The 19,565-nt window shown below is 38.5% G+C and overlaps 1 protein-coding gene across 1 annotated transcript in view; it reads left to right on the forward strand.

Moving 5' to 3' along the window:
- Nucleotides 1-19,565, forward strand: part of LRIG1 (leucine rich repeats and immunoglobulin like domains 1) — a 68,210-nt gene that overhangs the window by 29,873 nt on the left and 18,772 nt on the right. Inside the window, exons 3-7 of the mRNA XM_072420794.1 lie at nucleotides 4,609-4,683; nucleotides 15,404-15,541; nucleotides 16,520-16,663; nucleotides 18,057-18,200; nucleotides 19,105-19,248. Coding sequence (XP_072276895.1) covers nucleotides 4,609-4,683; nucleotides 15,404-15,541; nucleotides 16,520-16,663; nucleotides 18,057-18,200; nucleotides 19,105-19,248 — 645 coding nt within the window. The remainder of the gene's footprint in view (nucleotides 1-4,608; nucleotides 4,684-15,403; nucleotides 15,542-16,519; nucleotides 16,664-18,056; nucleotides 18,201-19,104; nucleotides 19,249-19,565) is intronic.

Raw genomic sequence — 19,565 nt, forward strand, 5'->3', positions numbered from 1 at the left:
TGTCTTCTTGGCATTTAGGTATCAATACTGTTGGTTCAAAGACCATCCAATAGTGGCATTTTGCATAGTGCTTATATCCATCCCTGCACCAGAGGAACTGGCAATATAATATCCCTACCAAAGCCTTTCAAGTATTTTTTCTTTATTAAAGCCAATAGTCTCTTAGAAAATAAAAAATAAAAAAAAATGAAATTCTACATATCCTAAATTGCTTGATCATATGTTTACCCTTTGCATTGCGGGGAAGCCCCATTAGGGTAATTTCAGAATGACGCTGAAGTTCAGCATTAAATGTTTAAAATATAGTACCAGTTCACTTGCATCACCTGTTCCATCTGCAAAAAAATTCCTGCCTGCTCAGTCCCATTTGCTACACATTTGTGTTGCAGTTAGGACTACTCGATCCTCTACTCTATAAATTAGGCTCTTCTATGGAATAAAAAAATGTCCCCCATTAACATATACAGTGTATATATGAATTATGTACAGAACAATACTTTTAAAGCCTTTATACATAATATTCTTGAGCTTTAGCTCATCACATTCACAAAATGTGAGACAAAAAAGAAAAATACTATTGAATGTAGCTTTACATTTAATAACCAATGTTTACACCTTCGATTCAAGAGCATGCTTATAATCTGGAGATTAGGCTTTACTTAATACAAGATTGTAAAAGTCTAGTCCATGTTTTAACAGTCTCCACTTTCACTTGACATCAAATTGGCAGCTGGTCCATAAATATTTTATGCAGAGTATCCTTGTGTTCCCATCCGTGGCCGGCAAGTCTGTTTATGTGAGCCAGAAAAGAGCGGGCAGCCAAAAGCCATTATAAGAGCCCCAATAAAAGCAGCATGTATGTGCACTGCAAAATCCATAAAAAGCTTGTGGCTTACTCTACTCTGTTGGAGGAAAAAAAAAAGTTGCATAAGAGGTAGATTTAATGGCAAAATTACTAATGGACCTGTTATAACACCCGGCACTTTATCACTTACTGAAATATTCTTACTTGTATTGCTCCATGCCAGACAGGAGGTAAATTCTCTGTTAGGGATGAAGACACGGATCAACACAAGACCAAATATTTTGTTTGTATGTTTTTTTATTTTATCTGTGTCGTGCTGGAGTGTTTGCTGAATTAAGGACAAATTGGCAATGATTTGTAAGTGAAATGGTTGTCATGACAGTCCTTTCTCTATGGCCAGTGTTCAATGGTCCTGTATTGCCCCCCAAATAAAGTGGTCGGACAGATGAGGTTGTATGAATGAGTAAGGTCTTCTCCTAAAGGGGAGTCCGCATGGGTGCTCTGTGCAATGCTTCCTCTTTCCTCCTAGTTGGTCTGTACAAAACAATGTGTAAAAATCTTTTAAGCCCAGTTAGAGTTTGAGTGGTTCCCAGTGTTGTTCTATACAAACTTTACCGTGCAGTGCTCCTGAGGTTAAATGAAGCCCAACATCACCAAACCCATTTCTGGTGAATGTGCCCATCAAGTGTCCATCAAGCAATAGTTTAGTTTGCCTTACAAAAATGCAAGTTGCTTGACCTTAGAAGTCATTGACTTGAACAAGTATGCCAATCTGGAGTTTGTAAACCAATGAAAGGAATGATTTAGGGCACACGCTTGAAGTCAACCTCCATCCTTGGAAGGAGGTTGGAAATGGGCAGCATCTTTTTATCTAGGTGCATGTTTGGAAGACTTTCAGACCTGGTGCAATATATGTCATATTCCATGGTCAAAGATTGGCTATCAGCACTTTTTTGGAATGACCATTAAACATATTTTGGGATTGTTGTTGTTCATGGTTGTTTTATTGTTGTTTTTTGTTGAATAGATCCAATTCACCAATATTTTGCCACCTGTAATTTGAATAGAATACAAGTAGGGTAGACCATACAAGAGTTAACCCCAAATTTGCTTAAAGCATTTTGGGGCATATTCTCCAGCTATTATATACCTAATAAAACCCCATTTTTAATATCGCAATATTCTTTTTTGCAAAATATGTGGCGTATTCAATTATAGCAAAGGCTGAGTTTGTGTTTGCCCCTCATTAAATCTGAGACCACTACATTACCTTCTGGGCGTTGGCTATTTTCTTTAGTCCCTCATTTTTATTTTTATCCCTGGTTCTTGCCACAAAATGTGTAACTTGGGGAAAAATTGCCTTCTATCGAAGTATAAAATAAAGCTGCACATTCAGCATGAGCTGCTCCCTCTATCCTGAAAAAAGTAATTGCTTCAATATGGAAGGGAGTCGCTGAGGGTGGCCGAGGCCTGAACACCCGGTGTCCAAATTGCCGTTAGAAAAAAAATTGAGCCAATTAGCAAAATAACTCATCGGACAAACACAAGGAAAGTTTCTTATATATTTTTTTTTTGTTGAAGTAGACCTGTCATCAAGATAAACAGCCTTCTATTAAGTGTGGACATGTCTCTTGGTAACAAGAGGTCTAGTCTTTACTGGTTTGTTTTTCTTGTCTCTTGCCATTCAGATTATAAAGTATTTGTATGTGAAAAATACAGCCCAACTCTTTGTGCGTACTTGTGTTTTTGTGACATACTATGAACGTGTGTCTGTATCCGCAGGGTTTTCCTGCAGTGCTAGATTCAAATTATCCTTATTTGAGGACCAAACACACTTTAAATGTTGCTTGCACGGTCCACTTCAATATGCAAAAAAAAAAAAAAAAGTGGTCAGCAATGCTTGTAATAGAAATTCTGGAACTCCAAGAACTGTCGTTGGCTTCTGATGTGTGTCCAGCAGAGTTCCGTTTTCTTTTGAAGGCACATTCATACTGTGACTATAGACATCTGCTCAGCTGGCCCCAGGCATTTTAGGAAAGGCAGCTGGATATGGGCCCTTCTGTACATAAAAAAAATCAAACGTTGATTGTCTTGTACTTCCCTTTATGAAAAATAAATATATACAAAAAGTGAGATATGCAAATAGTTTGTTTTAGGAAGGCTCCAGGCGTTTTTGGGGTTCTCCACCTGTCTGACTAAACATACACATTAATTTAAATGTAAATTGCACAGTATTGACTAAGAGGGCCACCTAATCCCGAGAGGTAGGTCTAAGGACTTTTTTCTACTAAACCACTCCAATAAATATCCTTGTGAGCATTTTAATAGCTTTTGCAAATGGAATCTGCAGGGTTGTCCAAAGTAACCACTCAAATGATCAAGATGACCAGTTTCCATGTACTTTTGTACTTAATTTGGCTGTGGTTCAAAATGAATTGTTTGGAATGAACTGTAGCAAAATTGAAAGGAGCCAAAAAGCGTCATCTTTTGGACAAATTTTCCAACATGATCTTCAGATTGAGTGACGTGCAACCAAGTACCTACAAGTCATTCATAATCCCAAGGTATCCTTTTAGGAAAGGATTGTGTTCCAAATATGCTGCTTCAGCTGTTACATGTAGCACTTTTAAGGAAAATGGAAGCACTAGCCCGTCTCTGGGTAAAACAGAGTTGAGTGATTCATTCTACTCCCAGAAGGCTCTCGTGAAGGCCAGGGATGGAACTTCTATTCATACAACCATAAGCAGTTGGATTGAGTAACCATTGCCTACAGGTACCTTGCTTTTTTTATGGTGCCTTTGGTTGCACTTCAGCCTTGTGATATCCACAACATACCCTAAGCTTATTTTTCGTACCAATATTCTGGTAATGTGTGACTGTACAATTCACACTGGTGGAGCTATTCTTCGAACCTGGGGCGTCCCTTTTGCTTTTGTAAACCGAAGTGACACCATATTTCAACCAGAGACAGAGCTGTAACACAAGCCTCAGCTATGACCTCTAATTACAAACAAGGTCCCACTTGTGTAGGACAGATTTGTCTGAAAACATGAGGAAGTCGTTGTGGAGGGCAAAGGTCAATGCATAATCATTTATCAGTTGGCTTAAAAACAAAAGTGCTTGGCTAGGAGAAGGTAGATTTATCTCACGTGCAGGTGTGAATCCTTATTTAAACTATTTGAGCCAGAAAATGATTGACAAATTGCAGCAAAGCTCCGCATTCCATATTTGTGCAACCTTGAATGGGCTGCTTTACAAGGATTTTTGTAGTGTAAAATGTATATAAAACTAAATCTCTTCTTAACTTTATCCAAAACTTATAAAAACTAAGTGGGACTAGAACCACTGTGGGTTTTCATTTTCCCTTGTGCCCCCTCTAGAGATAATTTTTATCTCTGTTTATTCTAATGACCTTCATCACCTGGAATTAGAGAGAGAGGTTCTTGGTGCAGATAGCAGAAGAGGTTATTTTACCTTTCAGTGTTCTCCCTAGAAAATGTTTAAGCTAGGTGGGAAGAAGCTGTAATCTGGTGGCAGCCCCTGTGTTATAGTTACTGAAAAGTGCTGGGTGGTGCACCCAGCTAAAAGGGGCTGGGGGAGAACACTGTAAGCGTTGCTTAATTTTAGTATGGTTCGGCAGCATAAATGGTATACGGTTTACCCTACCCTACTTTACCCTAATGTCTTGCAATCTTTACTGCTGGCCTGTCTATGTCCATTTTTAATTAAGCAGTTTGTGTGGTGTATGTGAGCATTATAATAAGGTTTTGCCTATATTTATATATTTTGTGCTTTATTTTTAGGCAACTGGGGTACAATGAGCTGACCTCCATCCCATCTTTAGGATCTGCCGCTTCCCAGATCATCAGTCTTTCACTGTAAGTAGTCACTTTATTAAACTATTGCATTCTAAAGGAAAAAGGTTACTTATATTGTTAAATTAAAAATGGTCTGACAGTAGTGAGAGTTGGTGCCTTAAGTTTGGTTTTCTTGTTTCATGTTGGAACAATTTCTGACCCAGCAACCTCTATCATTGGAGACTGAAAGTTGATGGAGGTTCTTGCCTTTTCTACAGCTTTCCAAAGCCTAAAATAAAGATGTAATAGACCCAGGTTTTCATTATATCTTGGTACTCCTATAGCAATGTCAGCATCTGCTTTTTATGATAACATATTCCTTTTATACCAAGAGGGTATCTTTATTCAGGCATCATCCAGGGTAACATGGCTGGCTCAGAGATGACACAATTGTTAATAATCTTGGTGCAATATTTGGTATTGTTTATTGTCTGACATGGATTAATCTCGCTTTTGCCTTGCTACAAATTTGCTAACACTAAGGGGAGAATTTTGAAGAAATGCTTCCTCCTACCTGCAGTAGACTGGTTGCATCATCTCGGGGCTCAAGGACTGTTTATCATTGTCAAGAATTTTTTGATGCCGTAAAGTTGCTGAATGATCTACTTTAAAGCCAACCAGAACACAAATTGAACAATAGCAGTCGGGTTGATACATAAACAGAAAATAGCCAAATGGTTATTGAAAAATGCTGGGTGTTGCGCCCAGTCAAAAGGGTCCGGGGAGATTAAATACTGAAATCTATGAAATCTGATCACCAAATGTGAATTTAAAATCCAAGTCTGAATTCAGATGGTGGAAGGGTCAACCCTATGTGACCATGGGACACCAAAAGTATGAAGACCAGTAAATGCCCGACTACATTTTCCAAGTCCAGTGGAAACCAGGTGTCTACCAAACTTCATAAGGTTTCGGGTTTTCAGGTTCAAATGTAATCTAATTTACCCAAGCCAACGTGATTGCTTTGTGTTAAAAATGTGCCTTGATTTTGGATTTAGTTTGGTTTTTAATAGGGAAAGCAAAAGAAGTGAAACCTAGGTGAAAAGGACAGCAAACTGTCCAAATCAATCTTCCTATAGTCCTCCTGGCCAGAATTTCACTATAAAGAAAAACTTCAAGCAGATTAAAAAAAAACGCATCTGTCAGGATAATGTATGGTTACTTCTTACAAATGCAAATCTGGTTTTTAGTGGAACTTTCATTCATTGTTGAATGCATCTCTTTAACTGAAAGCTTCTCACTATCTGCACCCAGGATCCAGTGAAAAATGTTTTGTAAAGATCTTCATGCTTCATTAAACCTTTGGAACTTTGCTTTATCTGCGTCAGGAAGTGCCTTTGCTTTTAAACTTGGTTGTTTACTTTCAGTTAGTTACAGAGGTTATTCCTGATTATGCCAGTGTTTAATCCAGCGGCATCACCGTTCGGCACTTTCTTGGAGGCCAGTACGTTCACCTTTTATTCATTTTTTTTTTTTTTTAAAGTTTGAATTTGCTCACCTGTGTTTACTTTTAAGTGGAAAAAAAGGCTCAACAAATACGGTTGAGGTGACTTGGCACAGCATTCCATCAATACAATTGTTGATATAGCTTGTAGATCCGAGATTGATGCTGGCAAATTGCCATGTTTTGAAGACCTGAAGTTCTCAACTTCTTGGATTTTTTTTTTTTTAGCATGTGACTTAAGACGCTCTGAGTTGACATGTCAACATTTAAAGTACATCTAAGACCAAAACATATGTTTTTCTGTTCTGGATAAAGCCAGGATAAAACCCTTGTCACCACTTTGCTTTGTTATTTGAGCTTTGTTGGGGAGATTTCCCTTCACCACCTTACCTGTAGACACAACAGGAAGTGATAGGATGTCTCTTCAAAGAGTTAAATACTCTTTCAAACAATTTTTTAAAGTTGTTTAAAAATTTCCCTTCCTCACCAAATCACCACCCTTAAACCAATGAGCCCCCCAGAGCATACAGTCACATGAGCTGAGGTACAAATCTTGTACAAAGACCTGCTCAAGTTTAAGCTTGAGGTAATTTTAAGGTCTTCATTGGGAGGTTAAGTAGTGCCTACTAGCTGGAATATGGCAGCCATATGCACCCTATAATCCTGGACTCCCATACTTGTTTAATTGCTGGATGACAAGGCCCGATCTGCTCTTCCTATGGTATATGAAGTTGACCATCGTCCCAAGACGTACACTGCTAAAGAAGCTGGGTTCTGGTCAACATAGTAGATATGGTCTAGACATTTTGGCCCTCAGGCCATTTTTTCCTATGTCTATTTGCAGTTTTCTAAACACAATGTCTACCGTCCCACCATGACCTCCATCAGAATTTGATAATTTTTTAGAAATGGTACTTGAAGATCCTAGATGGGGAGCAAATGCTTTTTACCAAGCTGACCAATTTATTGCCCTTCGTTGATTGTCCATGTTCACAAAAGGGCCAATTATGCCTTTGAATCTACATCTGATAAAAAATGAATCTAAGAGGTGTCCTTCATATTTGTGGTGCTGAAGACATTCAGAGATATAAGTACAAAAGTATTGTGTGGCTTTCATAGCTGTGTAAAGTCCAGCTTTCAGCATTCAGAGCCTTCAATAGGACCTTCTTTTAATCTCCAGATGTTTCTCTATTATGCTTTGTGTTAAATAGAAAATAGTCAATTAGCTGTCCCCCGCTATTCCAGGGATTCAATGCTAAAGAATTAACTGCTGACTACAGGGATTTGGAGAAATGCATTAAAAAGCCTTGCATTCCCTTTCTTTTCCTCTGTGGTTTGAATGAATGCATTTCCATGTAGTAAGACATCAAGGAAGTTTTTGAAAAGCCCCCATGTGTTCCACTATCACTTGTTAGAGGGAGTTTTTCTCCATAGGAAAGCGTTTTGACCACTGGAGGTCTTTTATGTTCAAACTCTGAAAGTAATTCAACTTTTTTTTTTCAAAAAATGTTAAAACTTTTGTTTTGTGAAATTTGTAAAGTTTGAATAGATTTCTAAGCATGAAATACAATTGGTTTCATGTAAAAATAGCTTTTTAGTGACATTAATGGGTAAATCTCTATTCAAGTTTCAGGAACTAATCACAGTAAAGACATTCAAAATGAAAGTGATGAATTGGTTGCTGAAATTTGGACCACTTTCTGTCCAGTTTTGCTATATGGCTATTTATTCGAAACAATTTCACCATCAGTCTCCCACCACCCATGGGCTTATCTGGGTTATCAAACAACTATCAACCAAACTTTTTTTCCCATATTTTGTGTGGGGCAGGATTGTAATCCCTTGTTGGGTTTTTGCTTCCAACTCTGCCTAATCTAGCATATAGATAGCAGGGCTGCAAAGTTGAAATGAAAGTGCTTTTGCAGTAACATTGAGAATTAATTCCTCCACAGTGCCTTCAGCTACAGAAGTCAATAAAGACTTCTTAAAGCTTACGTACTTCTTGTTAAAAATACACACAGGTCTGGATGTCCATATCCAGCATTTTTCCAGTTCCAGAATTGTATTTAAACGCCTAAATCACCTTCCTGTTAGAAGGTATAGGCATTTTTGTTTGGACTGGGGTTCCTTTTTAAAGGTTGATAATTAAAAATCATTTTGAGTTGCCCAGTGCTATAAAAGTTGGCTAATTACATAACAAAGCAAATCCAAATTGAACCCTCCTTCAGAGGTTAAGCAGTGGAAAAAAGGATTAGGTGGCTCACAAAGGGCTAAGCTGCTTTGTAGCTGCAGTGTATTTACTGTTGAAACAAAATCAATAGGTCTGCCCTGTCTCTGCAAAGAGTATAAAACTCGATTAAAAAATCAATCTGTTTTACAGGCTAATTAATGTCCAAATCAATCCACATTAAATTGCAATTAAATAGATAGACTAAGTAGGCAAACTGATGGATTGTCTGCTGATGGGCCGGAGCGTGAGATCGGCAACGGAGCCTTTCAATCGGATTTTGTTTTTTAAAATATTGTTCATTCTTTTGGATTAATACACTTGCATTGGTTGCATTCAACAACCATGAATTAAGGGCCTATGTAGATAGGTATTGTCTTTGCTGTGGCCTGCATGGCATTGCATTTCTTACATGCAGCAGGTCCTATTGAGATATGTTTGATTCTCTTCAATTGGTATGAATAATACAAGCGCTCATGCTGATTGCCTTGGAAAAATCCAAAAAAGACTAAATGGTAATGTTTGCTTTGAGATGTTTGCATTTTTAGTAACCATTGATGATTGCAAACACAAATAATGATTGCTATTGGTGACTGTGAATTAAATGACTATTGATGGTTGGTGTGAGCAACTTACACAGTTGCTAATTGATGTTAATAGCTTTAAATGTATCAATAATGGGTTGCAAATACTGAATACACTGCCTATTCTATTGGCATCTACAAGCTTATTTTTTTCTGCAAAGAGCCTTTATCCCATGCAAATGTTTTTTGAACTGTTAACAGCCAATCACAAGTCATCACAGATGTAAATTTGATTGTTTTCCTGTGTGACTTGAAAGATAAGCATATCTGTAGCAGTATTCTTCCCAGAATTTTCTTTTGAGCTGGGTGGAAAGAAGCTGTAGGTGGCAGCCCCTATATTGTGACCTAACTTATCAGTAACAACCCAAAAACAGCGGCGTTGTTGCTGAAAAGTGTCGGTGGTTTTGCCCTGGTAAGAGGTGATGGGAAGAACGTTGCGTAGGCAACATTTCATAGTGTCTTTGACTAGAGAAGGGCTTGGATAAAGCTCATCTCAGTACAGAGATTTACCCTTTAGTTCCCGCAGAAAGAACAGGAAAACTTGAATTTTCCTCCTGATGTCCTACTTTGGCCATTTCTTTTCTACGTGCTCCAGTAATGTCTACATGCCGTTTCTCAAAGCACTCTATTTCATGGTGACTACAGTGGACCATTTCTGTGTATTATATGTCAAAATGGTGCCATGTAATCTCCGGTAGTGGTGAACAGGAAACTACCACAATAAACAGAAGATCCCAAGCAATGATCTTCATGACAAGATTACCAGGTGTTATTTTAATACAAGCAGATTAAGAAAAATCATTTTTAAAATAAATGATCATGTTCAGTGTTCTCCCCAGGCCCTTTTAGCTGGGTGCACCACCCGGCACGTTTCAGCTGCCACCTGGCTGTTTTTGGGTGGTTACTGAAGAGTTGGGTCACAATACAGGGTCTGCCACCCACCTACAATTTCTTCCCACCCAGCTTTAAAAAAAAATTCTGGGTTGAGCACTGATGTTAATGCTGATGAGTTTTTCATAAATGGTTTTAGATGCACTTTAGGCAGTTATCAATAAAAAAGGCATCTGAATTTCCCAGTTATTAATAGTTTCAGGGAAGTTGGTCAACAAGACAAGTGACCAGGACAGGTCAAAAGTTGTGTGAAGCCTTTTGAAACAAGTGATCTTCATTGTTGCCTGTGGCATTCTCCATTTTTTAGCAGAGGTTTTGGTGAAAATGGTGAACAATTTTTGATAAATGTGCCCCGTTAATTTCCATTTTAAACACTATTCTATAAAGGACTGTCCTGCTGGATGAGGTTCTTTGTATGTGGCCTCCTTTTACTTTTTGTCTGTACGTCTGAATTTTATTTTTCTGTCTTTATGGCCTCGTCCTTTTTCTCTGTATGCCCAGCCGTCTGTGGTTCAGGGTTTAAAACAACATTGCAAAATCATTCTTCTTCCACGTCTATCTCGTAAACTCTGACCTAACCACACTAATCCAGAAACTACTTTGACCTAATCCCTTCCTAATGCCCAATATATGTAATATTTAGTAGGAATAAGAGGCCGGTGAATCTCATTATTGGTAACAAAGGCCTTTACCTCATGTTATACATTATAGACAAACTAGTTTAATCAAGGTTCAGTACTTGGGTTGAACTGCTTACATGCGAAACATTTGGTTGCAATTATGACTCTGGCACCTAATCACAGCAATAATGGTGGTATTTCCAACGTAGTCTTATTGCCCTATTTGGTATTTGGGATTCACGGGCTGTTTTGAATTATTTAGCTGTGATTCACTATGAAAGGCCTAGAATGCATATGATAGATATTACTTAACACACCGCTCTGCCTCTAGCCAAGTTCTGTGTCTGCAAGCTTTGATACAAGTTTTTTTTCTACGTTTCTGTAATATTAGGTTAAGTGCATCCAGTCCAAATCAAAACAGTTTTGGTCTCTAGGTCTGTTAGGAAAAATACTGCTTTAAAAGCAACATTTATTATAAGTTTTGGATTTTTTGATTTTTTAATTTGTGGTTTACAGTTCAAGAAATAGTCTGCCTTTTTAAGTTAAATTCCATCTTTTTTCAGATTACAGTTAAACTCTGGGCAGATATAAAAACATTAAAAGCCAGTGTTGACAGGCTTTTGTTTGTTTTAGGCATGCAAATCTTTGGGTATTCAAAATCTGCTTGAAGAAAGTCAAACGCAGGTTAGAAATAGGTGAACTGTAGGCCCAAAACCCATCGACATAAGTCCTTATTTATTGCATTCGTTTTTCACCAAGATCTTGTATGAATGATGGGAGAGTTGGACCACTCTAAAGTCTACTCCATCACATCCCAAAGATTTTTAATCCGATTAAGGTCTGGATTTTGTGGTGACCAATCTATGTGTGAAAGTATCTCATGCTCTCTTTCTTTCATAATCTGAGCCCAATAAATCTTGTCATTGTTAATTTAGAATATGCCTGTACCATCAGGGAAGGAAAAAATCCATTGATGGAGAAACCTGGCGATTCAGGTTGTCAGCAGACCTTCATTTTAGGACATATAATGTACCAAAACAACTCCAGATCATAACACTGCCCCCAGGGGCTTGGGGTTTTTTTTGACAGGCAGTGAATTATACATTATTTTTATTATTCTGAGCATTTCTTTTTGTCTACAGTTCAGCTTTATCATTCAAAAGTTGTCAACTTTTGTTCACATCCTAAAGGAGCCAAGCCTTGATCAATCCTGATTTTCCTTCTATAGTCTTACAGCCAAGCTGCCTTTTTTAAAAGATGCTAGAAACCAAAACTTTCTGTGATGGTCTAGTAGGTTAAAAATTTTAAATTCTAACTTTAGGATTATTAGTAAAACCTGGCCAGACACTTTTAAACTGGTTACTGCATTGGTTATCATGGCCATTTGCTTTTTTCTCCCAGGCAGTCATACCAATAAAATGTTGATCAACAAATAGACAACAGTCTATAGGATTTTCGTAACATGACCTAACCATAAATGACTAGATTATGGACAGATATATGGGAAGAAGTATTATAACTTTGATTTAAAGGTCAACATTGAATATGAAACCTGGAGACCAATAGACTTAAAATTTTTAGACATTTCTGCAGTTCTCCATTTCCCCCATTACCTAAATTGAGAACCCCTGCTCATGATGTCTTCCCAAAACCACACGTACTACTAGACCCCTGTCTTTTACATACAATACACCTTATATGTTAAATTGATCTGGTTAACTAGAGTAGCTGGTAAAATTGAAAGGCCAATGACCCATATAGGTTTTTTTTCAACCTTCATCTGTATCAACATAGATGACCTCATCAAGTTCTCTTGCAAAGTTAAATTCAGCATCAAGCACTGAAAGATAGCCATTCAAGTGACCGAAGGTGCTCTTGATTCTGTTTTGACAGCCGGCTTTAGTTTCATGAAAAATATCAGGGAAAGTCAAATAACGTGAAAATTCTTTTATCAACACTTGATGCTTGGACAGCTTTCAGGCCCAGATGTCAGGTTGAGAGGCGTTAAGGTGTTAAAGGTGCTTTTATTTTTTAATGCTGATTAGAATGTCCAATTACACAGTTAAAAAGACATTTTCAAGCCGTGTTTAATGACTTACAGACTTCAACATGAAGTTAAGATAAACATGGCCGCGACTTTACTCCGTTGTAAAATAAATCAATTGCAGGTCGTAACTCCACAATTAATTTAGTTCAGTACTTTTCAAGTGTTGAGAATTTTTTTCCTTTTTTTTTTTAATAAAAAATAAGATCATAATCTTCACACATCACAATAAATCTATGGACAATGTCTTTATTAAAAAACTGTAATAATCTCAGCCTTGTAAAATTACGAGACTTCTTGTTTTATTGACTTGGCTAATCTTCGGGTTTTATATAGCGTAAGACAGATATGTATTAGAAAAGGCCCATAAAGCATTGAAACTTCACGAGAGAATGAAAATAATGCACTGGTTGCACTTTGGTCTTAGTAATTGTTCTATTGCTAGAATGCTACAAGGGAAAAAAAACTGAAATGGAATGCAGAATAATTAATAAGATTGACAAATGTGGCTCATAATACAAACGCTGGAGGTTTTCTCTATAGCTGCTTTGACAAATGAGGCCTTCAGGGTTGTAGAATAGAAGTTAGCGATACGTGTAAAGGCATTTAATAGCAATCACAAAACTATGTGGAAGTTCCTTGAACTGACAGAACTTGAAAGTGTTCTTTTTGTTGGTGCAGACTTTGCTACCATTTTGTATTCAAGGCACTGCAGCCTGTTTCTCAGGAGAAGGGACGCAAGGCCTCAATGAGCCTCACTTGTTAACATATTAGAAGCTCTTTTTTTTGTAATATGGAAGGGAAAAGGCTGCTATTGGCAAGGTCTAGGCTTTATTCTTTTATTCTTTAGATTGCTTATTGTATCATTTATTACTGCATTAGGTCAAATTAAATTTCAGAAGACAGGAGAATAGTAACGTTGTAGATGAATCGACGTCTGTGACTTTCAGTGAACCACTCATGACTAGGCATGTGCAAGAGTGGATATTTCAACCTAAAATGATTTGTAGTTGCAGATTTATTAGTTCCTGCTTTGTCAGTCCTGATCATTTTTCTGGACTGTTGGAGGTCACCTGAAATTTTACTGTTACTGCCCTCAGACCTCAGACGCTGCCTCCAAAATCTTGAGCTACATATTGGTACCAGATGATGGAGCCCAGGTCTTAGGCTCTGTTATCTCACATTTGTATTCTCTGTTTCTAATTGAGCTTCCTGTGCATGTGGACCTTGGGTAGAGGGTAATGGTCAGTTGGTACCCTCTGTACAACAGCAGGCATACTTTGCTGTGTTAAAATTGTTTACAAGTTTTACATTAAATTGTTTACAAGTTTTACATTAACTTCCAACTCTGGAAGGAGAATGCCAATTTTTGGGTACAGGGTGCTATAGAGTTGAGCATTTAGAAGGAGCATGTCACAATAAATGCCGATGTTCACCACCACCATTGGAGGCTTTTTGACTATCAGAAATGAGGCAAATTCTAAGGCAGTGCACCTCTGTCTTGGAACCAGTACCACATCTGGGAATCAGATAACGGCAGCCCCAGATAAGTGGACTTTATTGTAGTTTGGTTTTAGTTCTCATGAAGGATGTGTATACTTCCAGCCCTGAGATAAAAAGAATTTGGTCACAGATAGGGAAAAAAAACTCTGCCTCCTTTATTTTTTTATTTCTACCGTAATATATCTTGAAGGGAGTGAATGTGCTTCCATCTATGGTCAAAGCTTTGCTTTAGTACCAAAGCTTTCCATGCTGCTGATTCTGGCCTCCTGGGCTCATGAATGCAGCCAGAGGCCTGTCCTTGTTTTTGGATCGAATTCCCACCTGAACAAACACAACATCTGCAGTGGCCTGAGAATCTGTCCAGCTTCCCTCGGGAAGTTCTGACTCAGCAGCTTTATGAAGAAGTCACTTTCTTTTTTTTTTTGCCTATTATTAATATGTCTGTGTCCTGCTGGATAAACGAAGTCCGGAATAGCATCTGACCCTAAATAGAACAGACCTCCAGTTCTCCCAGGTGGCATTTTTCTGCCAAATGCATATCGTCCCCCCATCTGTGAAGCATGAAATGTTACTGGAATTGGCAGCAGGTGGGAAAAGAGAGAAATATGCTTTAATTAGGATGAATGCCCATCTGGTTAGGAGGAATAAGACGTGAACCATAATAGCTGGAGAATGGTAGCTTTATAATATGTAACCAAAGTTACATGTGGAGCTTCTATTGCCTTTTTTCCAAGTTGTAGAGAAGTAAATAACCAGATTGCTGGTTCTCTTTAGCATTCAGGAGACAACTGCTCCTACTTCTCACTGCTTCTTCTCTTGTATGGCATAAGATAACTGTATTTCTGTAGACGGCCCGCTCTGCCAAGCAGAATGCAGTGGCAGATCAACAATAGGTGTTTCAAATGCAGTAACCTCACAATTCTGAATGAATATGCTACTGGCATCACACCATATACAGCAACTGAATTTTTTTTTTAAATGCATATTTTTGATTCATGAAAAGCAGTTCTTTGATTCCAGATAGCAGGGAAGTATTTCCCTCATCTCCGCTCCTTTCCTGATCTGTGTCAGACATTTGTGAACAGAGATTAGAACTTTACTTACTGTCACCATCATTTTAAATGAATGTGTCAACTGTAAGCTAGAATTTTAGTCCAAGAAGTAGATGGGTACCCTGGGCAATGCCTGAACAAAGTACTGCCCTTTTTAGAGACAATAAGGGATAAAAGAAATGAGAAAAAAAAAAGAGAAAGCACCATCTCTCTGTTAGAGGTAACAAAGAGAATTTATTGATTTTGTTGTAGTTATTAAATTAATTGCTAATCTGGTTCTTTTTTATTTTTTGTGTCTACTTAACCTTGTAAAATTATATCAAATATAGTTTGTATGCTGCAAATCTTCTTATAATGCCCTGTCCTTCGTTTGCAGGCACCACAATAAAATCCGAAGTATAGAAGCCAAACAGTTGGTATCGTATGCGGTGCTGGAGACTTTGGATTTGAGTTCTAATGAAATCACTGAAATTCGTAGAGGTTCTTTTCCTGTACAGCTTCGAATTAAAGACCTGTAAGTAAGACGAACTGTGCCAGAAATGCGATCAGTATTTTAATCGAATGTCATGTCTTTTTTTAAAGTTGATCTTCAGCCTTACCGCCTGTCCCACAAAGTCATATGGGCTGCTCTGCTGAATTTAAATTGCTTAGTGTGATTTCACTGCACATTGTGAGCTTCTCCCAGTGTACATTAGAAGATACAGATTGAGTCCTCCTCATTTCCTGGCAGGAGGATGTCCAGTATCATCAAATCCCTTCTCCCCTATATATACTGTCCTGTCCTGCATCATTCATTAAGTGCATAATGGTGCTTTCAATCATGGAGGCTCATTATCAAAGATAGACATATCCTAGGGTGGTCTACATGCAAACATGCCTTGCTTTGAAATACCCAATCCTGCAGACTGACCCATCAAGGCCTTTGGGAATTTGCATAACCCAAGAGCAAAACCATTGTTTGCATTAAGGCAAGTACTGAGGCTGATGTACATTACCCCATCCAAAGCACAGATGGAGGGCAATAGATAAATGTACTTTACTGTGAATTCATCTATAGGTTACTGATTCACATATACTTACCCTTGGAACACCACACTCCTTCCCCCTCCTACTGCTTCAGCAAGGTGAGAACAAGTGGGACGTGGGTGGGCTTAAAAAAAAAAAGTCACTTTGCCAATTCAGGAACTTTTTAAGGTTTGCAAGAAAAGGTGCTATAAGATTTTTAATTCTGTTTGTTGCATGTATCCTAAAATGTGTTCAGTTTGATGGGAAGTGAGGGGAAATCTCCTTAAAAAAGCTTTTAGGACAGGAGTGTTATTTTTTTCTTTACTCTCCAAAACTAGAAAAAAATGTTTTTGACAACCACTTTATCTTAAAATATTTAAAGCAACACTTTTCTGCAATAAAAATCACACTTTTAAAATATGTGATCCATCCTGAAATGAAAATTCTTGACATTTAACTTTGCTGGGTTGTCTTTTTTTTTGTGCAGGAACCTGGGGAGCAACAAACTAAGCAGTTTCGAGGCTGGATCATTTGACAACTTGTCACGGTCTCTGCTTACCCTCCGTCTGAGCAAAAACAGAATCTCCCAGCTTCCTGTCAAAGCGTTCAAGCTCAACTCACTAACCCAACTGTAAGTATGAGAGCTTGGGCTTAATTAAACCGAAATGCGAGTCTCTCCCCAGCAGATATGCACCTCCTGGGATTAGCAGGCCCCCACCAGGTTCCACCAATGCCCTGGATTCATTAATACAAAAAACAACACCTAATAAAACCTATATTAGATTCCCTCAGATAAATGGTCTGGTTGGAGATTAGAAGCCGAATTTTCCCTATAAAGTTGGAACTAGTTGGACGTTTAGGTGGCCTGCAAGCTTTAAATGGCCTCAGTGTTGGGGATCAGTAGGTTTAATCAGACTTTTTTGTCTTTACAAATCTAAAGTTGGGACCGTCTTTCAGACCACACATGTACGTGTTACTGGGGAACCGTTACAAGGTAAAGGGTTGTTATGATTAATTTTGTTTGGGTCATACGTTTTGCCTGTAAATAAGTTATGAAAGCCAGTAGCTGCAATGCTACAGTGGGAAATGTGGGTTTATGTAAAAAAAATGTTTTAGGGTATGCTAAACCTACAATAAAAATTTTAGAGCAGAAGGGACAAGTAATGTCTCTTCTTTAATAAAATACTTACTTGCCTGTTCGCAAATTGTTTTAACACAAACCAGCTTCTCCTCGCTCTGTCACCAGTGCTGACTTCTTCACCCAGTGCTGACTTCTTCACCCAGTCCCATTTCGGGTTTGGGATCTTCATGACATAACTCTTGCGCATAAGCCCAGGAGCCCGTTTTGTTCCTGGTAGCCTGCTATACCTGGTTCATACACTGAGCTATGCATGCCCAACTTGATGTACGTTATGTAAGAAATTGTGAACAAGCAGGTAAGTCTGTTTTTAGGCAGAAGGGGCACTCTCCAATTTACAAAATTGAACCCGTCTGTTCACATTTATTACTAGTATCCGGTTTATTCCCCTTATAAAACAGCTGGAAGACAGTGTTGTGGGGGACAGATAGTTGCTCAGCAGCTCTCAATCTTCAGGTTGGGTTCCCTGATTGGCTCATTAATGGCTGTTTCCATTATTTTGTCCTGGTTTCTTTTAAATGCAAATCTTCAAAGTGTGCTTTTATGTCGATCAGCATTGTGCAGAAATGTTGTCTCTTATTTGGCAAAAAATTAAGGGCTCAGCGGGCTGGATTTTCTTTTTCTAATAAGGATCGTTTTTCCATGAATTTAAACAGACAAGGCCGAGTAACAATACAGCCTTTAGATCTCTCCTGTGCTTCTCCAAAAGGTCTCCCGTTTTCATTTCCCTGTGGAGGTGTAGATGGGGGAGAGATAACCGAGTTGAGTGATACGATCTGTTCTCCTTTATCTTGCATTCTGTGGCCTCCTGTGTCTTTTGCACAGCGTGGGCCAGCTAGCAGGTTACATTGTAACAATGTTACATGACATTTCTCTTTTTTTGTAGGGAGCTGAATCGAAATCGGATTCGGCTAATTGAGGGGCTCACGTTCCAGTGGCTGAAGAACTTGGAGGTTCTAAAATTGCAGAGGAACAACATCAGCAAACTGACAGATGGGGCCTTCTGGGGCTTGGAAAAGATGCAGGTCTTGTAAGTATTGACAGCACTGTGTCCGCTTTTCTAAACCCTGGAATAAACAGTCACAGCAAATATTGGTTCTCTGTAAGGTGGAGGTACCAAGAAAAGCTGCCAGCTTGCAGCATTTTGTTTTTTTTTTAACATTGACATATTGAGTACAAAGGAGGCAGCCATGCCAAGGAATCATTACCAATTATTACATTAGTAACAGTTGTATTTAAGGGTTAGTAAATCTCCACTCTGGAAATTTTTGAAGATCACATGATCAATGCCAAGGCAATGCGATCTTAGCTAAAGATTCTTTGGGGACTGATATTTGGGCCAGTCCACCAGCTAATGGCTCTCCCAAACCCTCAAGCTGATGACACTGAGCTGGATTGCTAGGGCCTGCCAGCCTTTTGGATTTGGTTTCTTGCTAGTAGGGCCAGCATGATGTCCTGTCACTAGCAAACAAGATTGGACAGCCTACGGAGCCATTGAGAGGAAGATTTCATGGACATAAGTGGAAGACTCTACATGTGTCTAATGTTAGCATATTCTTTCATATTCACGGCATTTTCAAAAATTTGACAAATTCATCCTTCTGATTATCCAATGCCATTACTGAAGAAGGGAACATTTTTTTTGGCAGAACAGGGGGTTCGATTTTTGGTAAAGGTCCTCTATATTCTTACTGTTTGGCCCTGTTGGTTTCTTGGGTAAGTTGTCTTCTGCCTCGCACATCGAACAGGTCAAGGTTTAATTCTCTATCCCTTTAGCTGAACTTTCCCAGCTGAGTAAATTTTAGATAAACAGTGACACTGTTGTTTTTTCTGCAGTGAATATTTGTATGATGGATGTATATTCTGCAGCTGAAGGCCACATTTTAACCTATAGATCCGTCTTTCTTCCTCTCTCCTGCTGCCCGTCTCTGCAGACATCTGGAATATAACAGCTTGACAGAAGTGAACACCGGCTCTCTGTATGGACTGCAATCCCTGCAGCAGCTCTACCTCAACAACAACGCCATCTCCAAGATCAGCTCAGGTGGATGGAGCTTCTGCCAGAAACTTCAAGAGCTGTAAGTACCATCTTTTAATATGGGTAGAGTGGTACAGATACTTAATACCCCAGTTCAGTTTGTCTTACATTCATATTAGGTGTCCACTACTCTCTGTACAGATACAGTATATAAATATATAGAGAAAGAAGACTTATGTCAACACTATCTTGGCTGAAACAGAGCAAAACCTATCATTACCATGCTTGGGAATGGGAATGCAGAAGTTCCCCAGGGTCACTGTTGCCCCATTTCACCCAAAATAGGTGTTTGATTTGTACTATATTGCTTTTTAATTGATAAGAAACTTTGCTAAAGTGGAACTAAACTTAAAAAAT

This window comes from Pyxicephalus adspersus, chromosome 8 (genome assembly GCF_032062135.1).
Source record: "Pyxicephalus adspersus chromosome 8, UCB_Pads_2.0, whole genome shotgun sequence".
Classification (NCBI taxonomy): domain Eukaryota; kingdom Metazoa; phylum Chordata; class Amphibia; order Anura; family Pyxicephalidae; genus Pyxicephalus; species Pyxicephalus adspersus.